The sequence below is a fragment of the Globicephala melas genome, chromosome 5 (genome assembly GCF_963455315.2).
Source record: "Globicephala melas chromosome 5, mGloMel1.2, whole genome shotgun sequence".
In the NCBI taxonomy this organism is placed as follows: Eukaryota; Metazoa; Chordata; class Mammalia; order Artiodactyla; family Delphinidae; genus Globicephala; species Globicephala melas.
The window spans coordinates 37,743,349-37,768,875 of NC_083318.1; the positions used below are offsets into that span (position 1 = coordinate 37,743,349).

The 25,527-nt window shown below is 47.7% G+C and overlaps 1 protein-coding gene across 1 annotated transcript in view; it reads right to left on the reverse strand.

Moving 5' to 3' along the window:
• The window catches only part of SLC2A9 (solute carrier family 2 member 9), a 183,937-nt gene that overhangs the window by 153,171 nt on the left and 5,239 nt on the right, over window positions 1-25,527 (reverse strand). Inside the window, exon 3 of the mRNA XM_030863845.2 lies at window positions 5,380-5,540. Coding sequence (XP_030719705.2) covers window positions 5,380-5,540 — 161 coding nt within the window. The remainder of the gene's footprint in view (window positions 1-5,379; window positions 5,541-25,527) is intronic.

A 25,527-nucleotide genomic window follows, 5' to 3' on the forward strand; every position in this document is an offset into this window, starting at 1 on the left:
GAGAGCAGAACTCCAGCGCCCCCTGGGAACCCCACCGCGGACACCGGCTTCACTGTTTTGAGCTTCTCCAGTGGTGAAGAATCTCCCCAGTGCAGCCCAGATCATCAGCTCTTGGCAGAAGAGGTCAAATTCAAGGAAGAGCAATAGGATAATGAGGAGATTGAAGCCCATATCCTTGAGAAATGGCCAAAGGGACTGGGGACATTTAGCGTAGACAAGAGAAAGCTCAGGGAAAGTGTGAGAGCTGCCTTCCACTATGTTATGCTTTAACAGGATAGAAAGCCCAGAGATAAACCCACGCACATATGGTCACCTTCTCTTTGACAAAGGAGACAAGAATATACAATGGAGAAAAGACAGCCTCTTCAATAAGTGGTGCTGGGAAAACTGGACAGTTACATGTAAAAGAATGAAATTAGAACACACCCTAACACCATACACAAAAATAAACTCAAAATAGATTAAAGACCTAAATGTAAGGCCAGACACTATAAAACTCTTAGAGGAAAACATAGGCAGAACACTACATGACATAAATCACAGCAAGATCCTTTTTGATCTACTTCCTAGAGAAATGGAAATAAAAACAAAAATAAACAAATGGGACCTAAGGAAACTTAAAAGCTTTTGCACAGCAAAGAAAACCATAAACAAGACAAAAAGACAACCCTCAGAATGGGAAAAAATATTTGCAAATGAAGCAACTGACAAAGGATTAATCTCCAAAATATACAAGCAGCTCGTGCAGCTGAATATCAAAAAAAAAAAAAAAACAACCCAATCCAAAAATGGGCAGAAAACCTAAATAGACATTTCTCCAAAGAAGATACACAGATTGCCAGCAAACACATGAAAGAATGCTCAACATCACTAATCATTAGAGAAATGCAAATCAAAACTACAATGAGATATCATCTCACACCGGTCAGAATGGCCATCATCAAAACATCTACAAACAATAAATGCTGGAGAGGGTGTGGAGAAAAGGGAACCCTCTTGCACTGTTGGTGGGAATGTAAATTCATACAGCCACTATGGAGAACAGTATGGAGGTTCCTTAAAAAACTAAAAATAGAACTACCATACGACCCAGCAATCCCACTACTGGGCATATACCCTGAGAAAACCGTAATTCAAAAAGAGTCATGTACCAAAATGATCATTGCAGCTCTATTTACAATAGCCAGGACATGGAAGCAACCTAAGTGTCCATCAACAGATGAATGGATAAAGAAGATGTGGCACATATATACAATGGAATATTACTCAGCCATAAAAAGAAACGAAATTGAGTTATTTGTAGTGAGGTGGATGGACCTAAAATCTGTCATACAAAGTCAAGTAAGTCAGAAAGAGAAAGACAAATTCCGTATGCTAACACATATATATGGAATCTAAAAAAAAAGAAAACTGGTCACGAAGAACCTAGGGCAAGACGGGAATAAAGACACAGACCTACTAGAGAATGGACTTGAGGATATGGGGAGGGGGAAGGGTAAGCTGTGACAAAGTGAGAGAGTGGCATGGACATATATACACTACCAAACGTAAAATAGATAGCTAGTGGGAAGCAGCCACGTAGCACAGGGAGATCAGCTCGGTGCTTTGTGACCATCTAGAGGGGTGGGATAGGGAGGGTGGGAGGGAGGGAGAAACAAGAGGGAGGAGATATGGGGACACATGTATATGTATAACTGATTCACTTTGTTATAGAGCAGAAACTAACACACCATTGTAAAGGAGCAATTATACTCCAATAAAGATGTTAAAAAAAAAAAAAAGAAGGAACAAACCATGGCTTGCTGGAGAATCTGACTGAGGATCTGATTTCAAAGTCCGTGTGAGTTTCCCTGTGGGTTCCCACATATTTTCTGTGCTCCACTCTGGAGGGAAGACCTAGATCCAATGATATGTGAAAGAGGCCAATGTGAGTGCATCTGAAGGGACATTTGCATCATCGGCTCTGTCAGGTGATGGACCGACGCCTCTCAGGAAGCACTGATGATGAGGACGATGGGATGATGAAGATGCTAGTGAACCTAAGTTGGATGCCGGCTCTACGTCAGTGGCTGAGATGAATGCTCTACATCCGTCATCCCATTTAATGTTCACTACCATCCTCCAACGTGGCTATGACTTTATCTTCACTTTACTGTGAACTAAGTGAAGCCCAGAGAGTTCAAGGAACTCATCCAGGGCCCCACGAGCTGTGAGCATCAGAGCCCAGGTCTACAGCCGGGCCTGTAGCCAGGGTCTGTGCACCCACATGGTCACCGTCCAGTCTCACGAGGGAGGAGGGTTCTGTCACTAAAGCCGGGTAAGCAGAGGATAGATGACCCCAAATGAGGGGCAGGGACTCAATCAGAATTCTTTTTGGCTCAGAATTTTCCAGGCTAGAGACTCCAGGAGACAAGGAACCTGCATCCTTGAGACCACATAATGGGGGTGGCTCAGCTCCAGAGACGGTTTCACGTCCCTTATGCTCCCCTGTCCTCATTCCTCTCCTAAATCACAGATGAGCCATATGCCTCAGCCAGGATCAATCCCATTGCTGGACCTGCTGGTGACCAGGACCACCTGACTCCAAGGACCCCCAGCTCCACCCAAACTTCCCTCCAAGTCACCCATCTGGGCCCCTTTCTTTGGATCCGATCCTAGCCTTAGACATTGAGCCAGCCTCCTCTTCCTCTGGGACAGCCACCATCAGAGACAAAAAACGAGGCATCAGGATGCAGTTTCCATCCACACCACATCATGGGAAGAGTGCAGCCTTGTGGTCTAACAGACCTGTGTCTGAATCAGGTCAACCCCATTCTTTGTCACCATGGGCAAGTTGCTGGGCCTCTGGTTTACAATAATACAGAGAGTTGTAAGAAGTAAATGATGTACCATATGTCAAGGACTGGTCTATAGCTGGAGGTGAATACATGGTAGCCAACTTCTTTAATTTTTGCTCCTTTTCTCCCCTACAGAGTTACTATTCAAGCTGAGACTCAATTCAACTTTTATACTTATAATGATGAAAAAAGGAACTGGCACCTGCTTGGGGTATGACAACCAAAGCCCTTTGATCAATCTCTGTCTTCATCCTAGGACTCCTCCATCACTTAGAAATTTAGTACTTTTCAAATACATTTTCTCTTTTGCTTTCCCTCTGTTTTGTTTTGCCGCCATGTTATTGAGGATGGTAAAGCCACCTTGATCACCTTCATTTCACACGCAGGAAAAGCGCTGGCTGAGAGGTGAGAGGTGGCAAAGTCCCATGTCACACACTTGGCAAGTTGGGGAGTCAGAACTTGCTGGTCCACGACATCCAAAGGACATCCAGTGTTCCTTTTCCTGTACCAGCTGCTTGGCTTCAGAGTTTTCTTCTGGGGCAGGCTTGGGGCATAAGTGCCCACGGCCAGATATAAGGTAGGAATGTGTCACAGGCAATAGTGTCTGGGGCCAGGGGTCACTCCATCTACTGGAATAGGCAAGAGGAGTTGGGGCCACAGGCTTAGCGACAGTGCCTTGGAGACCCTGGCCAGTGGTGCCAGTCTGGGGCCAGCTGGTCACTTATCTGTTGTCAAGTAGTCAAGGATGTTCCAAGACCAGTGCCAGCAGGACACTATGATCTCCTTGGCAAGTGGAAAGATCATGGTGCGTGGCCGACGTGTGTTGGGTCCTACCTGAGCTCAGGCACTGTGTGAGCTGGCTGAGTTTGGCCAGATGCTCTGACCTTGCTCAGTTCCCATTCTCCATCAATAGACCCCACGGAGTCGAATGAATTAAACAAGAGGCTGTGTGTGAGTGCCTGAAACATTGGGGGACCTCAGAAAACGGCAGCCCTGACTCTACTCCACGACCGTTGTACCTCCTGTGTACTGAGTTCTCATTAGCTACTGCCCTGGAAGCGCCCCTGGGGACACAGAGAATGTCGGCACCTCCTCTACCTCACTGGGGTACCACAGGCCTTTATGAGCATCACATGTTTTCAGACGGCCTCCTGCCCCAGCCTATGGAAAGGCTGCTCTGAACATCATCGGTTCTAATTTGGGGATGTGAGGCTGAGTGTAAAGGAGTGGGCAGCACCATTATTAACGCTGTTTTTGAAGCCCCAGGGCCGGGGGGGATTTCCTGGGGTCTGATGAATCTCTTTGCTAATTCAGGTCAGTGCAATATGGAGATCTGTGGAGTCCCTACTGTGTATGGTGTCAAGGTGATGATGAGTAAATAATATGGTAGATAATAATAGCTTCTCTTTATTGAGCTACTGCTAATGGACCATTCCCCCTCCATTAATTTTCTTTAGCCCTTATAGCATCCCCTGCAGGGTAGCAACTACTGACTCCATTCTATAGATGACGGAACTGAGATTCAAATACATTAAATGACTTGGCCAAGCCCACACAGCCAGGATGTAGAAGACTCATGATTCAAGTTCACACACGGTTGCTCTAGAGACTACTCTTTCCATTAACACCTCAATGTCCCCCAGGAAGTTGCTATGAGAAAGGACGTAGAGAAAATGTTTTGGGGGAATTTATTGATAACTCAGTCTTATACGAGAGAAGATTAGCCAGGGTCTGTGCACCCACATGGTCACCGTCCAGTCTCACGAGGGAGGAGGGTTCTGTCACTAAAGCCGGGTAATAAAAATGAGGAATAAAAATAAATTTAAAAATAAATGAGGAAAGAAGCTCAGAGGTAAATTGGATCTGAGTAGAGGGGGCGAGGATTGGGAATTTCAAAATGAAATTGATACTCACCGCAGCCCTGTTTGTAATGCAAAGGATTTGAAACAACCTGAATGTCTCTCAATAGGGAACTGGTTAAATAAGTTATCATCCAGTCATACAACGGAAGACTGTCTAAGCAACTGATTTTTAAAAAGCAGATCTATCGGTACTTATGTGGAACAATCTCTAAGACACTGTGCTGACTCTTCTCCATTTGCTCCTGTAAATGGATCCCTCCCCTCTCTCCCCGCTCTGCTCTGTGCCCTGGGAGCTGGTCCTCCTGAACCGCACCAACAAGACTCCTGAGTTTTCAGGCTTCCACTTGGGTTTGACCAATGAGAGGTACCAGCAGCAGACTGGAGGGCAGGAGGAGAAAGGAGCCAGGGTATTTCTTCCGAGCTCCTCCCTGTTTGGACAGTAGGGTTCTGACATAGCCTGGTGCCTCTACAATCTCAGCGGCTGCCTGTCAGCCCATCACCCATGGATTCACCTCTCCTTGGCCTCCGGTACCCTACTTCCGCTCCTTGCCCTTCTGGCGTTAAAATTTCTCCGGTTGGACTGAATGGAACTCTGTTGCCTGCTGGGATCCTGACTCTGATACAGACATATTTATGAACATTACAGAAGGGATCCCCAAACAGAGATGGCCCCCACTGACCTCCCAAGAACCTTTCCGATCAACTTCACCAGGAACGTCCCCACAAGTCCACCAATGGCGAATATGGACACGGTCACAGACCAGAGCAGAGTCAGAGTATCCAGGTTTATCCGATGTCCATGCCTTCTCTCCCACGACTCATTGTAAAAGGTCTTGATGTACTGAAAACAGACAACAAACCAAGTTATTCCTCCGTCCCATTCTGCTGTCCTCGAAGCCAGCCAGTTTATAAACAAAACAGCTTTTATGGAACATTGTCTTCATGCCAGGCACTTTGCTAAGCTCTCTTTGAGCTTTATTTCGTTGAATCCTTCTAACACATTTTGTGGATGGGCCCTATATTTACATCCTTTTGCAGATAGGGAAACTGAGGCTCAGAGAGACAAGGTGACTTGCTCAGCTAAGTGGTAAATCTGGGAGTCAAACTCAGATCTGACTCTGAACTTAAGGGAACCGCACAGCAGAATCACCTCAGAAATGTGTTTAAAATGTACGTACTTAACATAAGAGAAATATTTACCACCTAGATAGGTAAAGATTCAAGACACACAAAAACACGAACCATAAAAGAAAAACAAAATGCTCATTTGGATTTCATCAAAATTAAATTGCTGTGCTCTTTAGAAAACATCATGAAAAATGAAAAGACAAGCCACAGACTAAGCTAACATATTTGCAACCCATATAACTACAAAGGAATTGTAGTCACAATATGTAAAGAGTTCTAATAAGTCAATAAGAAGACAACCCAATCAGAAATGAGTGAAAAACTTGAACAGACTCCAAAAAAAAAAAAAAAAATTCAAATGACCAGGAAGCTAATGACATGATGCTCAACATCATTAGTGAAAAGGGAAAAGCAAATTACAACCACAATGAGATGCCCACTTCACACTTATTAGACCCCCACTGCTGTCAATTCTGATTCAGTGGGTTTGGGGTGGGACTGAGTGATTCTAATGTGCACCAAAGACTGAGGTCACAGCACTACACTCCCCAAAAGAGTTCCATGCTCAAGATGCTCATAGTTACCCATAGCTACCCAATAAGGACCCACAGACTTCTCCAATAAGTATGTATGGAGTATGACGTGGCAGAAGAAGCATAGGGTCCGGTCACACAGACCTGGGCCTGAATCCCAGCACCATGATTTGCTAATGATTTAAACCAATGCTGGACCGGCTTCTTCATCTGCAAGATGGGAAAGACGACACTGATGTCTCAGGGCTGTTGTGAAGGTCATATGAGAACCTGGAGCAGTGCCCAGTACTTGTGTGGAGCTCACACAATCCCCAGGTCAGTTAACAGGTCTGGTAAGAGTAAGTAGTGACCAGCAGTGTGTACTTTCGTACATTGATGGTGGGAGTTTAATTTGTACAGTCATCTTGGAAAACAGTTTGGCGTTATCTAGTAAAGTTGAAGATGATCCTAACCTACAACCCAGCAAATCCATTTCTAGAAAATTCCCCTTAGTTACCGAAGGGGATATTGGGGAGAGTGGGAGAGATAAATTAGGAGTTTGGGATTAACATTTACACAATACTATATATATAAAATAGATAAACAACAAGGACCTACTATATAGCACAGGGAACTATACTCAGTGTCTTGTAATAACCTATAATGGAAAAGAATCTGAAGAAGAATATATATATATATATATATATATATATATATATATGCATAACTGAATCACTTTGCTATACACCTGACACTAGGACAACATAGTAAATTAACTTTTACTATAGTAAAAAATGGTAAAAACCAAACCAAAACAAAACAAAAAAACCTGGCACTCTCATAACTGGAAAAAAAAAAAACAACAACCCTCCTCTTTCCCATCTGCCCTAGGATACATCTATCCAAACATCCATGGTAGCATTGCTTATAACAATCCCACACAGAAAACAATCCAGATGCCCACTGACAGCAGAAGAGATAAACAGATTGTGGAATAGTTATAATATGAAACACTACAGCCACAAGCATGAATGAATTATAGCTACGTGCAAACATGCAAAATAAAGTCTCACAAAAAATAAGATTGAGTGAAAGAAGCCAGAAACAAAAGAATGCATACAGTGTGATTCCATACCTAACCTTCAAAAGTATGCAAAATTAAAAGGATCTGGGGGAATTATACAGAGATTATAAAACTACAAAGAGAAGCAGACAAATAATTATTTCAAATGTCAGGTCAGTGGTCACCTCTGGGTGACGGTGGAAGAAATGATTGGAGAGGGGCATTTGCAGGACCTTCTATTCTCTATCTTTTACTCTTCTTCTTACGTAGGTGCTAGGTTTACAATCATTCTTTAAACTGTGTGTGTGTGTGTGTGTGTGTGCATTTTCTATATTCTTTAAGGATAATATGTTTCACCATTTAAAAACTTTGTTTAAATGGTGGAAGTGTTCCGGGCAGAGGGAAAAGCATGTACCAAGGCGGCTGAGGAAAGCTTGGGGTGTCCGTGAACAGAGAAGAGGCCAGTGGGGGTGAAGTGGGACAGTAAAGGAAGGAAGGGGCTGCATGGAGTTGAAGGGGCTGGAAAGGACAGGTTATGTGGGACCATAAGGTCCTGGTAATAAGTTTGCTTGTTATTTAGATTTTTGGGGAGGGGATAGAGTGGGAAACTATTGTAGGGTTTTAAGCAAGGGGAGGACATGGCATGGCTTTTATTTTCAGGAAGCCCGTCTGGCTTCAGAGTGCCAAGTGGATTAAAGGGGGGGCTAGAGAGGAAGCCGGCACCCTGTTGGGAGGTTTTGCAGTCATCTAATGTCATGGTGGCCTGGACCAAGTGATGGAGATGAAAGAAGGGGATGAATTTGAAGTATGTTCTTTTCTTTTGCGGTACGCGGGCCTCTCACTGTTGTGACCTCTCCCGTTGCGGAGCACAGGCTCCAGAGGCACAGGCTCACCGGCCCAGCCGCTCCGCGGCATGTGGGATCTTCCCGGACCGGGGCACGAACCCATGTCCACTGCATCGGCAGGCGGACTCCCAACCACTGCGCCACCAGGGAAGCCCTGAAGCATGTTTTGAATGTAGAATGGACGGGACTAACTGAGTGATTGGCTTCAAGTCTGGGGAGAGAGGGTGTTGGTGATGGCAAAGGAGGAACGCAGCAGACTACCAAGTGTTTGGCTTAAGCAAATGGGCGGATGACAGGAGATGAAGAAGTGAGGGGTAGCACCCTCTCCCTGTGAGATATCTATTCTCCTCCCATTTTCTCTCTCCTTCTGATCCCATAACTACCTTGCTTGTAGTATGGAGTGAGGATAGGATATATTATCAACAACTAGAGCTTTTCCCAATGATGATGAAGTTTCCATGTGTTAATACACAAGACACTCTGATCCGCCATTGCCCATTGATTCATTCAACAAACCTGTGCTGAGTACTGGGAACTGCGCTGCACACAGACGTAAACCAAACCCCGGATCTCAAAGAGCTCTAGTCCACTGGAGCTGGTAATGCATCGCATAATTTAAGGATACTCTTGGCTGCGAGAAACAGGATATCCCAACTTGAAACAGCTAAGCAACATGGATATTCATTAGGACTATTTGTCTGGTGGCTCCGTGATGTGGTAAAGAATCCAGGTGCTTCCTTTTGCTTCCGTCTGCTAACCATAGTTTTGACCTTATCCTAAGGCTGCACCCACTCATAATGATAGGATGACTCCTAGTAGCAGTTTTGACCACATGCTTTCCCATTCATGTTTGACTAGAGAGAGTACTCCTGACCTCTCAGAGACCTCTTGATGCTAAGAAGAACTTTCCTAGAAGCCTCTAGTAAACCTCTCTTTAAATCTTGTCCACCCTGGTTGGGGCACAGGCCAACTACTAAGCCAATCGTTGGAGAGTGGGATGGGAACCATGAACTGGATCTCTGGTCCCGAATTCCATTTCTTTATCTTCTCCTCCTCACCTTATTAAATAGCACACCGTTCTCCAATTGCTCAGCTAAAAGTCATAACTTCATCCTTAACTCTGGCCCTTGATCCACACCCCTCAGCTAAGCCATCTGGACTCATCTCTGTCTGTTATGGGTTGAATTGTATCACCAACAATTCATATGTTGAAGTCCTAGCCTCCAGCACCTCAGAAGGTGACCTGTTTGGAGATAGGGTCTTACAGAGGTAATCAAGTTAAAATGTACTTATAAAAATGATACGTTTGGACACAGAGACGTGCAAAGAGGGAAGAAGATGTGAAGAGACACAAGGAGAAGATGGCCATCTACAAGCCAAGGAGAGAGGCCTGGAACAGTCCTTCTTTCACAGGTCTTAGAAGGAACTGACCCTGCTGAAACCTCGATCTTGGACTTCTAGACTCCAGGACCGTGAGAGAATAAATTCCTGGTGTTTAAGCCCCCAAGTCTGCGGTACTTTGTTCTGGCCTCCCTTGCAAATTAATACACTGCCTTACCTTCAAAATACTTCTCACTTCTTTCGTCACTGAACCCAGCCCAAGCCATCATCCCTCTCCCTGGGGCTCCCATAAGAGCCCACCATCGGGGACCCTCATCAAGTTGCCACGCCCAGCTTCTCTGAGTGGGTACTGTGCTCCCTGCCAGTGCCTGGACATGAACATTGAACCTTAGTTTCCAAGTACTCCAGTGGCCATCTGTCATCCTCCTGGCTGCCCAGCATCAGAAGCCCCCTTCTAATTTGGGAGAACTTGCTTCCTTTTCTGAGCCCTGCGGGAAACAGAGCCTGCTCATCTTTCAACCTCAATAGAGGTTGAAATTGTCAGACACACATGCTCTTCCCGGCATCCCCTGCAGCTAGGGAGTGGTCATGTGACTAAGGTTTGGCCAATCAGAGGCCTGGCTTCGCATGAAGCGCGGGAGGCCAAGAAGCGGGACTGAGAACTCTTTGGCAGCAAGGGCCTGCCAGGAGGATTGGGTTTGGGGCAGCAGCGGTGGCAGTGTCCTTTGCTAGCTGTGCAGGAGCGGCAGTGATGGCCACAGGACAGCCCCCCAGGACCAGCTCTGGGATCCGGCTGCAGAGCTTTTAGGCCTGTCTCGCCAGTCCTCCCACCAATCTTGCGAGCTGCTCACTATTTTTTCAACAACGTCTTTTTTAGCTTCAATCAGACAAACGTTGTTGCGTCCAACTCCTGAAACTCTACCAAAACACATAAATAATCCCATTTCATCCTCACAACCCTAGCGGTAGACACCCCGTTTACAGAGGAGGGAGCCAAGAGTAAGGTAACTTACCCACGGCCACGGGGCCAGTAAGTGGTAGAGGAGGATTTATGCAAAATCTGCCTGGCTTCAGAGCCTGAACACGGCAACCTACCAGTGACAACCCATTTCATGACAAAGGTGTGAAAACAGGGCAGCTAAATCCAACAGGACATTTATTGACTTAAAGATCCGTATTGGTTAGGCCCTTGTTATGGGCTAGACTCCCTGTCGGGTCCCGGAGAGTGTAAGGAGGACACCCCTCAAGGAGCATACAATAGGGCGAGAAACAGCATGGTTAGCGCTAAGCCAGATGGGTAGAGAAGCCACAGGTAGGCAGGTGGGTACAGGATGCCCTGAGGGCTACTTACAGGGTCCAGACCCTCCAGAGAATCTGGAGTGAGTATCCTGGACTTCCCAGGCCTCCTGCCCAATAATCAGCAGACCCCCATGCGCTGAAGTTCATTCTTGGATGTCACTTGGTCCCTACTGCCATCCCGCACGGATTCAAGCAACTGCAGCTTCATTGGGAGCAGTCTTGCTGATACCTGCTCTAGAGAGCCTTTTATTCCCACGCCTGCAGCAATGACCAGTTTCCTGAGTTAATGTACAGAAACTAAAAGGACGCTGTTTGGGAGGAAATGTTCTCTTTTCCTTTCCAGTCATTCAGGAGCCTGGTGGGGAAGGAGGCAGCTTTCATATCACATGCTTCTAGGCGCTGCTTTGGGAGTCTCTGCAGAGACTTCTCATTTCAATTTGGGGAAACTGGACAACAGAAGCATCTGCAGAGGGCTGGAGAAGCCTGGAAGAGTAGCCCCCTGAGGAAACACGTCTCCAACAGTCCCCAAAAGCTGGTTTCAGAGCGATGGCTTTAGTGATGAAATGTTTGTCTTTGGGTGTGAATTTAGCAAAGGCCTAGATGAAAGGCAGCCCAAAAGTATATCTGAGAGCAGAAGCCGGGTGTTGGGGGTTGGTAAGCTAATTCACTGCAGGATTCATTCACTGGGTTGGAGATTCACGGAGCTGGTATATGTCAGCACTGACTTGTAGTGCCTTGTACAGAGTGGAGGCTGAAAGAAATGTTTGTGTCTTAAATTGAATTTCTGCTATGGGCCGGTCACCATATAATAATAAAAATAGGTAACCCATACATCATATTCACCACGTGTCACACACTATTTTAAGAACTGGACACATGTGAACTCATTCCCTCTGCAACCCTATGAGCCAGGCAGTGTGTTCTGAGTTCTCTCTCGGGCAGCTGAGGAATCTGAAGCCACAGGGCTTTCCCAAGGTCCCACCATGGGCACGAGGCAGGGTCAGGACTCAAACTCAGGCAGCTGGACTCCAGAACCCATCTCTTAACCACGATTCTATTCCCATTCTTAGTATGGAAAACATAAAGATGATCACATCAATACCCCAGCCGCATGTGGAGAGACTGAATTAGGGGAGAAGCGGGGACGTGGAATCAACATTGGTTGACTGCTAAGTATGTACTGGACATCTGCATACTTCCCTCGGCTCAGCCTTGCAGACATCCTGTGACGTTTCATGAGAGCCAAGAACTCTGGAGTTGAGCCATGCATCTGAAAGCTACACAGAAATCCAGTGGGACTGCACACCCCACTCACGCTCACAGCGTCTGTGCCCTGGCTTCGGAGCCTCCTCTTCCTGGCCGCACTGCCATGTCACACTCCTCAGTCCCTTGCATCTGGGGGGAAGGGAGGGTCATAGGACTACTGCTCACCAAAAGTGTGTGAGTAGGTGTGTCACCTCCATCGAGGATTAAGGGTTCGTGTGCCTTCTCCTCACCCACTCCCTTTCCCTGCAGGCTAGTCGTTCACAGAGAGCCCAGCAGAAACCTCTGAAGCCCTGAGGAATGGGGGAAGGCACTCAGCAGAAGAAGCCTGGGCCCCTGTGTGGCTGCATGGAGCAGAGCGGCCCTGCTCACCTGCTTTGGGTGGTGACGTGGATGAGAAATAAACCCTCATTGTGTTCGGCCACTGAGATTTAGGGGCTGCTTGTTATAGCAGCTGGTTTACTCAAACACAATGACCCCCAAGCCCATGACAATGACCATGACATGAGGCTTTAGGAAAGAGGGAAGATTTAGGGCAAAGTCATGAAGGGTGGGTAGGTTTGGAGCTAGGGGCCTTCGACTAGAAGTTTCCTTTTATATTTGGGGGAAATTGTAAGTCTCCATTTGAAACAAATGTTCTGCAATAAAATATAGTTTGAAGATCAGTGTGCTAGCTAATCTCTAGGCCCACTTTGGGCCATCTCGTTCATGGAGTCCACATTTTACACTTCCATTGGGCCTACTTCCGAGACACCCATTCTTGTGTCTTTCTATCTGGATTTACATACCTACTTCCTTACCACCAGGGGCCTGGGTTCCCACCCTGTCTTCTAGAGACGAGTTCTGCAGTCCCTGCCGTCAAGGAGCTCAATGACAAGAGCCGAATAAGCATGCACTTACAACATGGAGTGGAAAGAGCTGGGGCGTTGGGAAGCTGAGAAGGGCTGCAGCCACTCAGCCAGGCCACGCAGATCAGGTACGCAAGAAAGGCGGGGTCAGGGGGGTGGTGGGTAGGCTTGGGTCAGATGACGGTAGACAAAAATTCTCAAAGGTGGAGAAGCTGATGGCATAGATGATGACATAGAGAAGCGATAAATGAGTCAGTGGGGTTGGAGGGTGGCCCAGCAGCTGGAGAAAGTTTGGAGAACAAGGCAGGGGCTGGTCGGAACTTGACTGCCAGGCTAAGGAGTCCGCACTTCATCCTGTGGCCGTTGAGGAGCGATTGGAGGATTTGTTCATGGAATCGAGATTCTGCTTTGTGTGTTAGAACATTCACTGTAGGTGCAGTGTGAGGCTATTTCAGAAAGTTTCTCCTGGAGGCGGCTGGGCCAGGCAGGAGGCTCCTGGATTGATAAGACGTGATGAGTCTAATAGAAATGTTTGATGAACTCATCAAGGAGAATTTATATTATGACTAGTAGTGATTAGAGTCCAAACTGCAAAGAAAGTCATAGAGGCCACGTGATTAAAGGAAAGGAGACCCAACAAAGAGCTGAGAATCTTGGGTCAAGACTTGCTTGCACTGCTGAGTCCTGTGACCTCCAGCAAGTGGCTCTGCCTCTGAGGGCCGGGTTTCCAGTGGTTAAGGACCCTGGAATCCACTTTATTCAACTCTTAGCTCGGCTTCTTTTCTGCTGGGTGACCTTGAGTAAGTTACTCAACCTCTCTGTGCTTCAGGCCCCTCCGCTGTGAAATCATTTTCCTCCCTAAAGAGTTACCGTGAGGATTTAATGTGAGGATGAACACAAAGGACGGCGCTGGGTCCACAAGAAGCACACAATACAAATCAGAAGCTGGGGTGGCTGGTGGTGATGTTCATATCATTATTTCTATCTCGTGACATAAGAGTCCTAGTCTTGTTAGACTTGTTTATTTCTCAGGTCTATGAAGCCATGAGTAATTGACCACTATCTCCCCAGCCAACAACATGGGGGCCAAGCTTCTGGCACCAAATTGAACCATGCAATTCCCAGCCAGGAGGACTGAACACCTCCAAAGGATGACAGGAAATTGCCAGACAATGGGAGGCACATTACCTTGTAGGCTGTTTTACAATGTTAATGTTCCTTACTGATTCGCAGAGCCTGTCAAGAACCCATCTCAAGTTTTTCTCAGGAGTGCTATAATAATACGCATAAATAGAACCCTTCTGTGGATGGACCAGAGTGTACACAGCATTGCATAAAAGAACAGGTCATGCCCGTAACTCCTTAGGGATTTGGAGAGACAGTCCGCACCACTGAACACACTGGCACAGGGAGGAAAACAGTACAGAAGTCCTTACAAAAGTGCCCACCACCAGACCAGGCTCTTTGAAGTAAGGACCACACAAGACAAAATTCCATAAGCCCAGCAGTGGCACCTAATGTCACCCGAGTAGCACAGCTGAGGCCTCCTATGCAGAAAAAGTGAACGTGTCTGGCCAGAGACTTCTAGCCTCTGAAAGGTCTGCTTGCAAGATGGGCCCCGGGCTGGCAGCAGGGACCTTGGATTTGGGGAGGGACCCCACCATTCCCAGAACTGAGAAGAGGAGTTTGTAGGGCCTAAGCTGTGCCAACAGTGTGGTTTGCGCTTCTTTTCCGGAGTCAGGAATTGTACACATGCCAAGAGGAGGTGCCTCTGTGACCGACCTCCTATAAAAACCCTGAACCTAGGGCCTCCCTGGTGGCGCAGTGGTGGAGAGTCCGCCTGCCGATGCAGGGGACACGGGTTCGTGCCCCGGTCCGGGAAGATCCCACATGCCGCGGAGCGGCTGGGCCCGTGAGCCATAGCCGCTGAGCCTGCGCGTCTGGAGCCTGTGCTCCGCAACGGGAGAGGCCACAACAGTGAGAGGCCCGCGTACCGCAAAAAAATAAATAAATAAATAAAATAAAACCCTGAACCTTGCGCCTCTGATGAGTTTCCCTGGAGGAGGACCGCTCACGTTGCCATCACAGCTTGCTGCTGGGGAAATTACGTGCGTCCTGCGCACTGCCACGGGGAGAGGACCCTGGTCTCCTCTGCACTTTGCCCCAGGCACCTTTTCCCTTGACTGATTTTGCTTTGTATCCTTTCCCTGTAATAAATCACAGTCACGAGTAAGCCTCCATGCTGAGTCTTATGGGTCCTCCTAGCGAATGATCAAACCTGGGGTGGTCTTGGCAACGCCGACCCACCTCCCAGGTCCTTAGGAAAATATCCAGCTACATCTCGACTTAATATTCAGTTTGCAGGTTTGTGGTGGCTTATTTCCTTCCTACTGTGTGATTCCCCTGGAGGAGTTTGGGTAACTGAGGAGAAAGAGGCTTCTGTACTTCCAGACACCTGAGAATATTTCACTCCTGCAGCTGGCTTTCAGAATGAAAAAGGAACACAGTGAAAGGGGATACATCAGCTGCAAATGATCATTGGAGAGTAAGATTTCCAGAGTTTTCTGGGTTCCCCCCTCAACCACCTTTGCAATGAGGAAGGCTGGCCCAACACTTGGGTTTAATTAAATAGAGCACGAAGAAAGGAAGTTTCATTTTCTATGTGGCCCCAGGCAGGAGCAGAGAGAAGTGTGTGTGCTCCCAAATATCCTTCTTATAAAAAAAAAAAAATTGACCTGGAGCCTCTCTCCTGCTGGAATGTGCTTTTGAGAGATCACATAGCTGTGTTTGCAGGACAGTGCATCCACACAGACCTGTTCTTACTCTGAGATAACATTTCCCACTCCTTTCTGCACGTCCTCTGGTGGTCTGGAGTGAAAAGGTGGGTTTTTTCATTACTGTTCAAATTGCTTATGGCTGCTACGAATCAGTCTTGAGGCAGTAGGGACTCTCGAGGAGTCTGTTCAAATCCAAGTTCAGGGTGATGGTTTTGAGCACCAATTATGGAATAACTTATTTGCAGAACAGGAATAACAACCCTAGCTTGCGGATGGGGCTGCAGGAAGAATCAGATGGGGGTGAGGGGTCTCTAGCATGATGTCCAGCATATAGTAGGTGCTCAATAAATCTCAGTGTTTTTCTCCCATGGGTCAGAAAGAGAATGTTTCCAGTTTTATTTGTCTGGGTTTGTTCATACCAGCAGTGCCATCCAACCTCCTCCATCCAGGTTTTCCCAACTGCTTGCCTTGCTGGGTTGGCCGTTCCCCTGTTCCTCTGTCTGGCTACACCTCCCCCACACCTCTAAGCAGAACTGCCCTGAGCATGGATGGAAATGTGGTCCTTTCCCCTTTATGTTCAACGAAGGCATTTTCCCCAGAGGAACTTTATGAAATGGGAAAATTCTGAATCAAAGAGGCAGGCATCTCAGCTCCAATAATCTGGGGACCCCAGAAGTAGGCAGGGGTGGCACCCACAGTCTGGAACACCCAGACACCAGCACCCCAGGCCTGGAAAGGCCCCCCTCCTCCTGTCAGCCAGCAGCTCTGCCAGCTCTGATTAAAACCAAACCAAACAATGACTCACAGATCCCAATGTAAACAATGCCGCAGCAACTTATACTAGAGAAAAACTGAGAACAATCTTAGAGGTCCACATTAGGAAGACGGGACATCTGTGTGACGTGGCAATACACAGCTGTTAGAAATCCTGGTGATGGGGAATATTCAGTAACATGGAAAAATGCTTACAATGTAAATATTGAGCCCAAAAACAAGAATATAAAATGGCATATATGACGAGCTCTGCAGAAAAAAAAGTAGATTTAGATAAAGCCTTAAAAGTGGCCTCTGAGTGAGGCCGAGGTTGTGACTATCCATTGGCTGAGTGGCCTTGAGTCAGTTACCCCATCTCTCTCCTCTCGGTAAAATGGGATTATTGTCACAATAGCTGCCTTGCGGGCCGGTATCCCAATGAGAGATACAGTCCGTGTTTCGTAGAAGGGGAATCATAGCAGTAGTTTTATCATTACATTATTAAAGTTGTACTGTTTGCTTTTGCTAATAGCAGCCTGTTTTGCTTTTATAACTAGTGAGACAGGGTGAGGCAAAAGGAAGAGAGAAGAAAGGAAAAAGCAAGAACTGAGATTCCCAAATCAGAGGCAGTTCTGTTCCACACTGAAATTAACCAGAGATGCCCGTCTCATCAAATAACGGCTAGTTGTTTCTGTAATAATAAGATGCGCTGGTTTCTCCTGTAATCTCAGTCCCCTCCCACCGAGATGCGGAGCCCCACACACTACTCCCCACCCCCCTCTGTGCCGGTGTCTGCAACAAGCTCCACACTCATCATCCCTCCTCCTTTTCCCTGTTAAAGGCCTTGGAGCACAAAGACGTGCCCTGCTTTTCTGAGAGCACAGGGTCTCCCAGAACAGTGGCTAAAACGGCAGCACGGAGTGGGATTAATTGGAAGGACCAGACCTCGCTTCTGGTTCTCTGTCTGCTGGTTCACTGGCATCTTTTCTTTGGCCAGCATCTAACATCTGCTGCTAATTGGGATGGCTCTACTCTTGCCGAGAGAGAAGATGATTTTACTCCCTATCACCACTTGTTTACCTGCCCTTAGGGAAGGATTAGGGAGAAGAAAATGATAAAATATACCATTTCTGCTGGGAAATGTATGACAAGTCAGAGTCAAATTAATTGTTCTGCTGAAGCCCTGGGCTTACATACTAACACGGGGGTGGGGGCGGGAAGGGGGCCAGGGAGGTGAGCTTCTGTCTCCATCCCAAGAAAAGAACAAATGTCAGAAATCATTGGAAAGGTGAGTCATTCATTATATTCAAGAAAAGCCAAACCACTCACTGTTATTTTTGTGGAGGCTGGCATTGTTTCAAGTAAGTCCTAGTTTATACGCCTTGGGAGCGGGGGCAATAAATTAGACCCCCCCAAAGCAAAGTTCTCATTTATTTTTTCTTTCTCACTTCTTCCTTCTCTTATTCACTAATTCATTTAACAAACTTTTTTCAGTATTTTTATGTTTAGAACATACTTTTGTAAGATATACCTCGTATATATACAATGTACAGTTGTGTAATTAAGAATCTGGCTCGCCTTTCTGGAACCCAGCAGGACCCTATGGGACCTTCCGGGGACAGACCCCTCCCCCAGAGCTTCTGCTGTAGCTCCTCTCTGAAGGACCTAGATAACAGTGTCGGATGCACATTTCTTGAGCTGTTTTACAGATGCTAAAACCCCTACCAAATGGAAGATATTAACGACTTGATGACCATGAGCACATAGCCCCAAACCTACAGGTGCCTAAGAATTGATAATGTTAACCCCTGTGACTCCGCCCTGTTACCTCACCATCAACCAATCAGAGAACTGTGCACGAGCTGATCACATCCCCTGATCACATCCCCTCACATGGCCTTTAAAAATGCTTTCCTGGGCTTCCCTGGTGGCGCAGTGGTTGAGAGTCCGCCTGCCGATGCAGGGGACGCGGGTTCGTGCCCCGGTCCGGGAGGATCCCATGTGCCGCGGAGCGGCTGGGCCCGTGGGCCATGGCCGCTGAGCCTGCGCGTCCGGAGCCTCTGCTCCGCAACGGGAGAGGCCACAGCGCTAAGAGACCCGCGTACCGCAAAAAAAAAAAAAAAAAAAAATGCTTTCCTGAAATCCACCGGGGAGTTCCAGTGTTTTGAGCACTAGTTTCCCGGGACTCTTTGCTGGGCGCCCTGCAATAAATGCTACAGTTTCCTTCCTCACAACCCAGTGTCAGTAGATTGGCTTTACTGTGTGCAGGTGAGCAGACCCGAGTCTGGTTCTGTAACATTTCTTCCTGGTTCTTGAATAGTAGCCTCTAAACCCTTGGGATTTCCTGGATAGGAAATGTTGATGATACGAGTGTCTTTGTTATCCACAGGGGGGCTCTCGGACCTGATGGTTTATGCAAGTGAGATAACCCAGTTTGGGGGCTGGCCATGCTGGAGATAGCAACCATGTGGTTGGCAGTGCGGGGGAGAGCTTCAAGCCAGGTGGTACCAGCCCTACCTCCAAGGAGGGGAGGGGGCTGGAGATCGATTTGATCAGTCATGCCTGGGTAATGAAGCGTCAACAAAAACTCCAGACATGGAAGCATGGCGAGCTTCCCTGGTGGACAGTACTCTGTGTGTTGTTATACATCGAGGTGCTGGGAGGGTGATGTGTCTGGATGTCAAGGGGAGAGAACTCCAGAAGTTTCATGTTTGGAATGCCCTCACTCTAAGTGTCTCTTCTTTTGTCTGCTTCTGATTTGTATCCTTTTGGCAATAATAAAACTGTAATTGTTAGCATAGTGCTTTCCTGAGATTTTTGAGTTTTTCTAGCGACTTATCGAGCCTGAGGGGCTAGTGGGTGCTCCCCAAATCTGTAACCAGCTGGTCAGAGTTGTGGGCAGCCCTGGGATCCCCGAGCTTGCAGCTGCTGTCTGAAGTGAGAGCAGTCCTTAGAAGACTGTGCCCTTAGCCCGTGAACTTGGCCTACCTCTGGGCAGTCAGCATCTGAAGGCATCACAAACCTTTGTTCCAGGCAGTCTGCTGGGTGCCAGGGAAGCAATGACCAGCATTGTCTGCAAGGACACTTTGACCTATAGAATCCCATCCGCTGTCCTTTTGCTAAACCTCAAAGCACTTGCCTGAACTGTGGGCCAGGACTGGGCAAACGGGCTCTAGGTGTTCCCTCTCTATTTTTGGAATCAGCTGTAAACTCTCCCTCCCAGCTACCTTCCTGTCTGTCCTCCCAGCCATAGCATTGCCTGTTTACTAGCTAATTTCTGTTTTCACTTAGGCCTCCTATTCAACACACTCATTTAGCTCAACTTTGGTCCTTCTGGGTGACTCTTCTTTTTTTTTTTTTTTGTGGTACGCGGGCCTCTCACTGTTGTGGCCTCTCCCGTTGCGGAGCACAGGCTCCGGAAGCGCAGGCTCAGCGGCCATGGCTCACGGGCCCAGCCGCTCCGCGGCATGTGGGATCCTCCCGGACCGGGGCACGAACCCGCGTCTCCTGCATCGGCAGGTGGACTCTCAACCACTGCGCCACCAGGGAAGCCCCATGGGTGGCTCTTCTTAATGTCTGCCCCAGTGGTCACCCTGCTCGAGGCTGGCGGCTGCCTCAGGCCCTGGCTATGTGGCCGTGGCTCATCCTGCAACCCCAAGCACTGCACAGGTCTCAGCAGGAATGCATCCAGGCCCACCACTCCCCACCCACACTCCTCATGATTGATTCCACCCGAGCCCCATCCCGTTTGGGCCCATCCTTGTCTCTGTGGGACCCCTTTGGACGGGAGTCTGGGCTCCATAGCTTCCACTCAGGCTTGGACCTTTCATTTCTTTAGAATACTGCTTCCAGAATCTTCCTGTAGGCTCTCCAGACATCACTCATGAGCAAGAGGAATTTTGATTCGTGCTCTAGGCTGACACATCACCTCACCCAAGCCACATCAGCCCTGCCTGCCCGAGGACGGGCACCCACCTTGGCTCCCAGACAACAGCCCTGGGAATAAGACTCTGATGTCTCCTTCCAGCCCTCATCGGCCTCTCAGGTGAGATCCAGACCCAGGGAGCCCTCAGGCAGCTCTGGATTATCGTAGCAGCGCTGATGGAACAGATCCCAGGCAAGAAGCATTCTCCTACTAAAAGTCAAGGCTTCAAATGGCTTAAATGTGAGGCCATTTGACAGGTTTCAGAGGAGCCCCTTTAGCCTGCATACATGACTGCTTGAAAATTCAGCAATTATCACGTTTCATTTGATGGGTATGTAGATTAGCTCTAGATTTTTCATAGCCTTTACAAGGGCTCAGAATGCTTTAAATAGATAGGTAAATAGATAAATAAGATAGGTAAGTAGATAGAAGATGATAGATAAGTAGATGGATGGATAGATTGATAGAATCTAAAAAAAAACGGTACCGATGAACCCAGGGGCAGGGCAGGAATAAAGACGCAGATGTAGAGAACGGACTTGAGGACACAGGAGGGGAAGGTAAGCTGGGACGAAGTGAGAGAGTGGCACTGACATATATACACTACCAAATGTAAAATAGATAGCTAGTGGGAAGCAGCTGCATCCCACAGGGAGATCAGCTCAGTGCTTTGTGACCACCTAGAGGGGTGGGATAGGGAGGGTGGGAGGGAGGCTCAAGAGGGAGGGGATATGGGGATATATGTATACATACAGCTGATTCACTTTATTGTACAACAGAAACTAACACAACATTGTAAAGCAATTATACTCCAATAAAGATATAAAAAAGAGCTGGATAAATTGATAAATAGAGAAGTAAGTAGATGGACAGATTAGATAGATAGATGATAGATCGATAGATAGAACTATGCCAATTAGAATTAGTCATTGGAAACAGAAAAGATAAAGATTTAGACATGCAGCAATAAATGGACAAAAGAGAGAAAAATATTAGGAATATAACATCTGTAGGAAAATTCACCACTCATGGATTGATTGTTCAGAAAGCCAGCCAGCTCTCTGCCAGGAGGTCCTAATGACAGCAGGCGTCCACAGGGGCCTCACCACTTTCATGGAACCTTCAGCACAGAAATTAGCAAACATGGATCACTGGGCTAAATCTGGCCCACTGCCTGTCTTTGTAAATAAAGTTTTATTGGAACACAGCCTTGCCCATTCATTTACATATCGCCTATGGCAGCTTTCTCACTACAGAGATAGACTTGAGTAGTTGGGACAAAGGTCTTATGGCCTGCAAAGCCAAAAACCTGCAAAAGCTCTAGCAGATCAACTTAGTAGAGCAGAAAAAGGGTACACCTTCGAGTTCGGCAGACCTGGGTCAGGTCCCTGTCCGTGTGAATGCGGCAGAGGCATCACTAGAATTTTCACGAAGGGTAGACTCACATCTGGCAGTTTGGCTGGGGGGTGAGGAAGCCTAGGGCACTTGCCTTGGAACTGAATTTTCACACAAAGAACTTTAAAAAAATCTTAAATTTATCCATTTACTCACTCAGCAAATATTTATTATAAATGCTTACTGTGTGCCAGACCCCGTTCTAGGTGCTGGCACTAGAGAAGCAAGAAAACCATGAAGTCCATGTCTTCATGGGGCTTACTTTCGAAAATGGGGGAAGAATGGACAAGAATCAAATAAATATATAGTATCTCAGGTGGTGTTATATTCTGTAAAGAGAAGTAAATTAGGGGGAGGGGCTAGAGAGTGATAGAGAGGTGCTGCTGGGATAGGCTGGTCGGGGGAGACATCTCTGAGGAAGGGACATTTGAGGAGGAACCAGAGGTAATTGAAGGAGAGAGCATAGGACTATCTGGGCACATCTGGGAAAGAGCGCTCCAGGCAGAGGGAAAAGCAAGTGCAAAGGCCCTGGGGTGCCCAAGTGTGGGTATTTTTGAGGAGCATCAGTGGGGGAGGGGCGTCTTGTGGGGGCAAAAGAAGGAGCAAGGGGGAAAGTGCTGGTGATGAGAGCAGAGTGGTCACCAGGCGCCAGGCCCCCTGGGCTTGGGGCCACAGCGGTCTTCTGGGCTGTTTTCCAGGTGTGATGGGCAGCCATGGAGGTTTTGAACAGAAGCACAATTTGATCTGCCTTAATTTGTAAAGGGTCCCTCTGGCCCTGGGTGGAGAATAAGCTAGAGGAGCCAGAGTGGAAACAGGAAAACCAGGTAGAGGACTCAACGGCAGGCCAGGCTGGAGACCTGGAATGTCCTCACGGGTCAGGCCTCCAGTGTCTTATACTCACTTCTGCTCACATCCCATTGGCCAAAGTTGGGGAAGGGCCATGTGTGGATGCCTGAGGTACCTGGGTGTCCTCTTCCAAATGGGGCATGATAGGTAGTCAGACTCGGGGGGGGCTCTCTGAAAGCAGGGTGGACAGGATCTACAGTCATTTAGGGTAACTGTGTTGAAGAGAAACAAGTGAGTATATTAAGAGTGAGGGCTAAGGGCTCCCCCCCCACACACCAGGAATGCAGAGACATTAACCTCCATGGGCCTCAGTTTCCTCATCTATAACGGGGGTTAGTCCTGGCTCCCTTGGGGACTGTAATGAGGATGAAATCTGATACCGTCCCTCATGGGGCAGCACGGTCGGTGCCACAGTGGGCATTATTTTCATCATCAGCTTTCCAGAAAGTTTCCAAATATCTGAGCCGAGAGAAACACGGAATGCTTGTGAGATGCAGCCGGGTGGCGGCCAGGTGGCGCCAGCTACTGCCTGGATTGTTCACGTGGTGAAATTCCTTCTCACCTGAGGGTGGATGGCCTTGGCCTGCAGTCCCTCTGCTCCTCTGACCCCCACCTTGGACCCGGTTATCCCACTACTCAAGAGGCGAAGCTGGTGGGCAGGGGCCTCCGGACCCAGTGTCATCGCTAAACCAGCATCCCTTCTGCTGGGTAGGTGTCCTCGCTGTGACTTATTTTCATCAGCACCTCCAGCGGCAGCCTCTGCTCACCATGTCTGTGGACCGTCACCCTCAGACCCCAGCATCTGCATCTCCTGGGTCTGAGAGTTTCTTTCTCCTTCCGAGAGGCCAGAGCCCCGGTGAAGTCTGACGCCAACACAGAAACCCACCACCAGGCGTGGGCCCTTCCCACCTGCGTTAGACCCGGCTCCCTGGGCTCTCTGCTCCCATACTGGTCTCCTGGACCCTGGGGCTGCCTCGCTTGCCCACACCTAGGCCCACAGCAAAGGGAAGAGGTTTCTGAGTGATCGCTGGCCACAAGCTGAGCCCCTCCAGCCTCGGGCCCCCTTCCATCCTCCTGGCCACTCTGCCAGGGGATTGTCACCACCTGTCAGGATCTGGGGCTCCCAGGGGAGCTGGGGTCCCCGTGCAGGCCTGCCCGGCTCCAGCTCTTCCAGCTCCTCCAGCTCTAGGCAGCTTCCGCCCTGGGAGGGGCTCCCAGGCTGAGCCATGGCCCCCAGCCCGCCTCCAGTGCTCGCAGGCTGGGTGGCGCTGACTCAGGCTCCTGTTCCGGCGCCTGTGATCCTCCTTGAGCTGGCCCTGCCCTCCTTCCCAGCCTCCTCCTCCTCCAGCCCTTTGGACCCCACAATCGGGCCGCTCCCTTTCTGCACCATTCTCAGGAAGCCTGCCGCTCTCTCTCAAGCCCGGGATAACATAAAGCCCTTCCACCGGCCTGTGTTCCCATCTCTACCCCGCACATCTCTCACTGCTGGGCATCTCCCCAAACTGGAGAGACAGGTAGATACAGAGAATCACAACTTAACCAGAGCAAAAATGCACAGCAGCACACAAGTGCCAGGGCAGGAAAACCTGAACTGTAATCAATGAATTGCTGAAGGCTCAGCGTGGACAAGTCTGAGAGTTAATATCTCTCGGCACCCAGTCATATCCGTCCCCCTTTTGTAAGTTTCACCTCCAGGGGCTCTACCAGATTCTCACAGGGACTGTCAGAAAAGTCCCCTTATGCTTCCAGCAGGGGAGGGGAACAGGAACCATTCTGAACTATATCAGAGCATTCTGTTCTTCTTCACGAGGCCTGTCCTTGGGAGAAAATATTTCACTGAGTACATGGAGAGATATTCCATGTTCTTAGACAGGAAGACTCAATATTGTCAAGATATCAGTTTCCCAACTTGATCTATTCAACATGATACAAGTCAAAAGCCCAGCAAGTTATTTTGCGGATACCAACAAACTGATTTTAAAGTTTATATGGAGACACAAAAGACCCAGAATGGCCAACTCAACATTGAAGGAGAACAAAGTAGGGTCTGATGTTACCCTACTTCAAGACTTTACTATAAAGTACGGTAATCGAGACAGTGTGGTATTGGTAAAAGAAGAGTAACAGATCCGTGGAACAGAAGAGAGTTCAGAAATGGACCCACATATAGTCAACTGATCGTTAACAAAGGAGCAAAGGCAATATAATGGAGCAAAGATAGTCTTCATCAAATGGCACTGGAACAATAGACATCCACATGCAAAAAAGGGGAAAAAGAAAGAAGCTAGACATAGATCCTACACCCTTCATAAAAGTTAACTCAAAATGGATCAAAGGCCTAAATGTAAAATGCAAAACTATAAAACTCCTAAAATTTTTAACATAGGAGAAAAATCTAGAAGACCTTGGGTATGGTGATGACTTTTTAGATAAAACACTAAATGTGTGATTCATGAAAGTAATAATTTATAATCTGGACTCATTACAAGTTAATGCTCTGCAAAAGGTGTCAAGAGAATGAGAAAAAAGCCACAGACTGGGAGAAAATATTTGCAAAAGACACACCTGATAAAGATCTATTACCCAAAATATATAAAGAACTCTTAAAACTCAAGAATAACACAAACAAATCTGATTTAAAAATGGGCCAAGGACCCAAACAGACACCTCACCAAAGAAGATATACAAACGGCAAAGAAGGATATGAGAAGACATTCTACGTCATATATCATTGAGGAAATGCAAATTAAACAATGAGATACCACTACAAACCTATTAGAATATCCAATCCAAAACACTAACAACAGTAAATATTGGCGAGAATGTGGAGCAA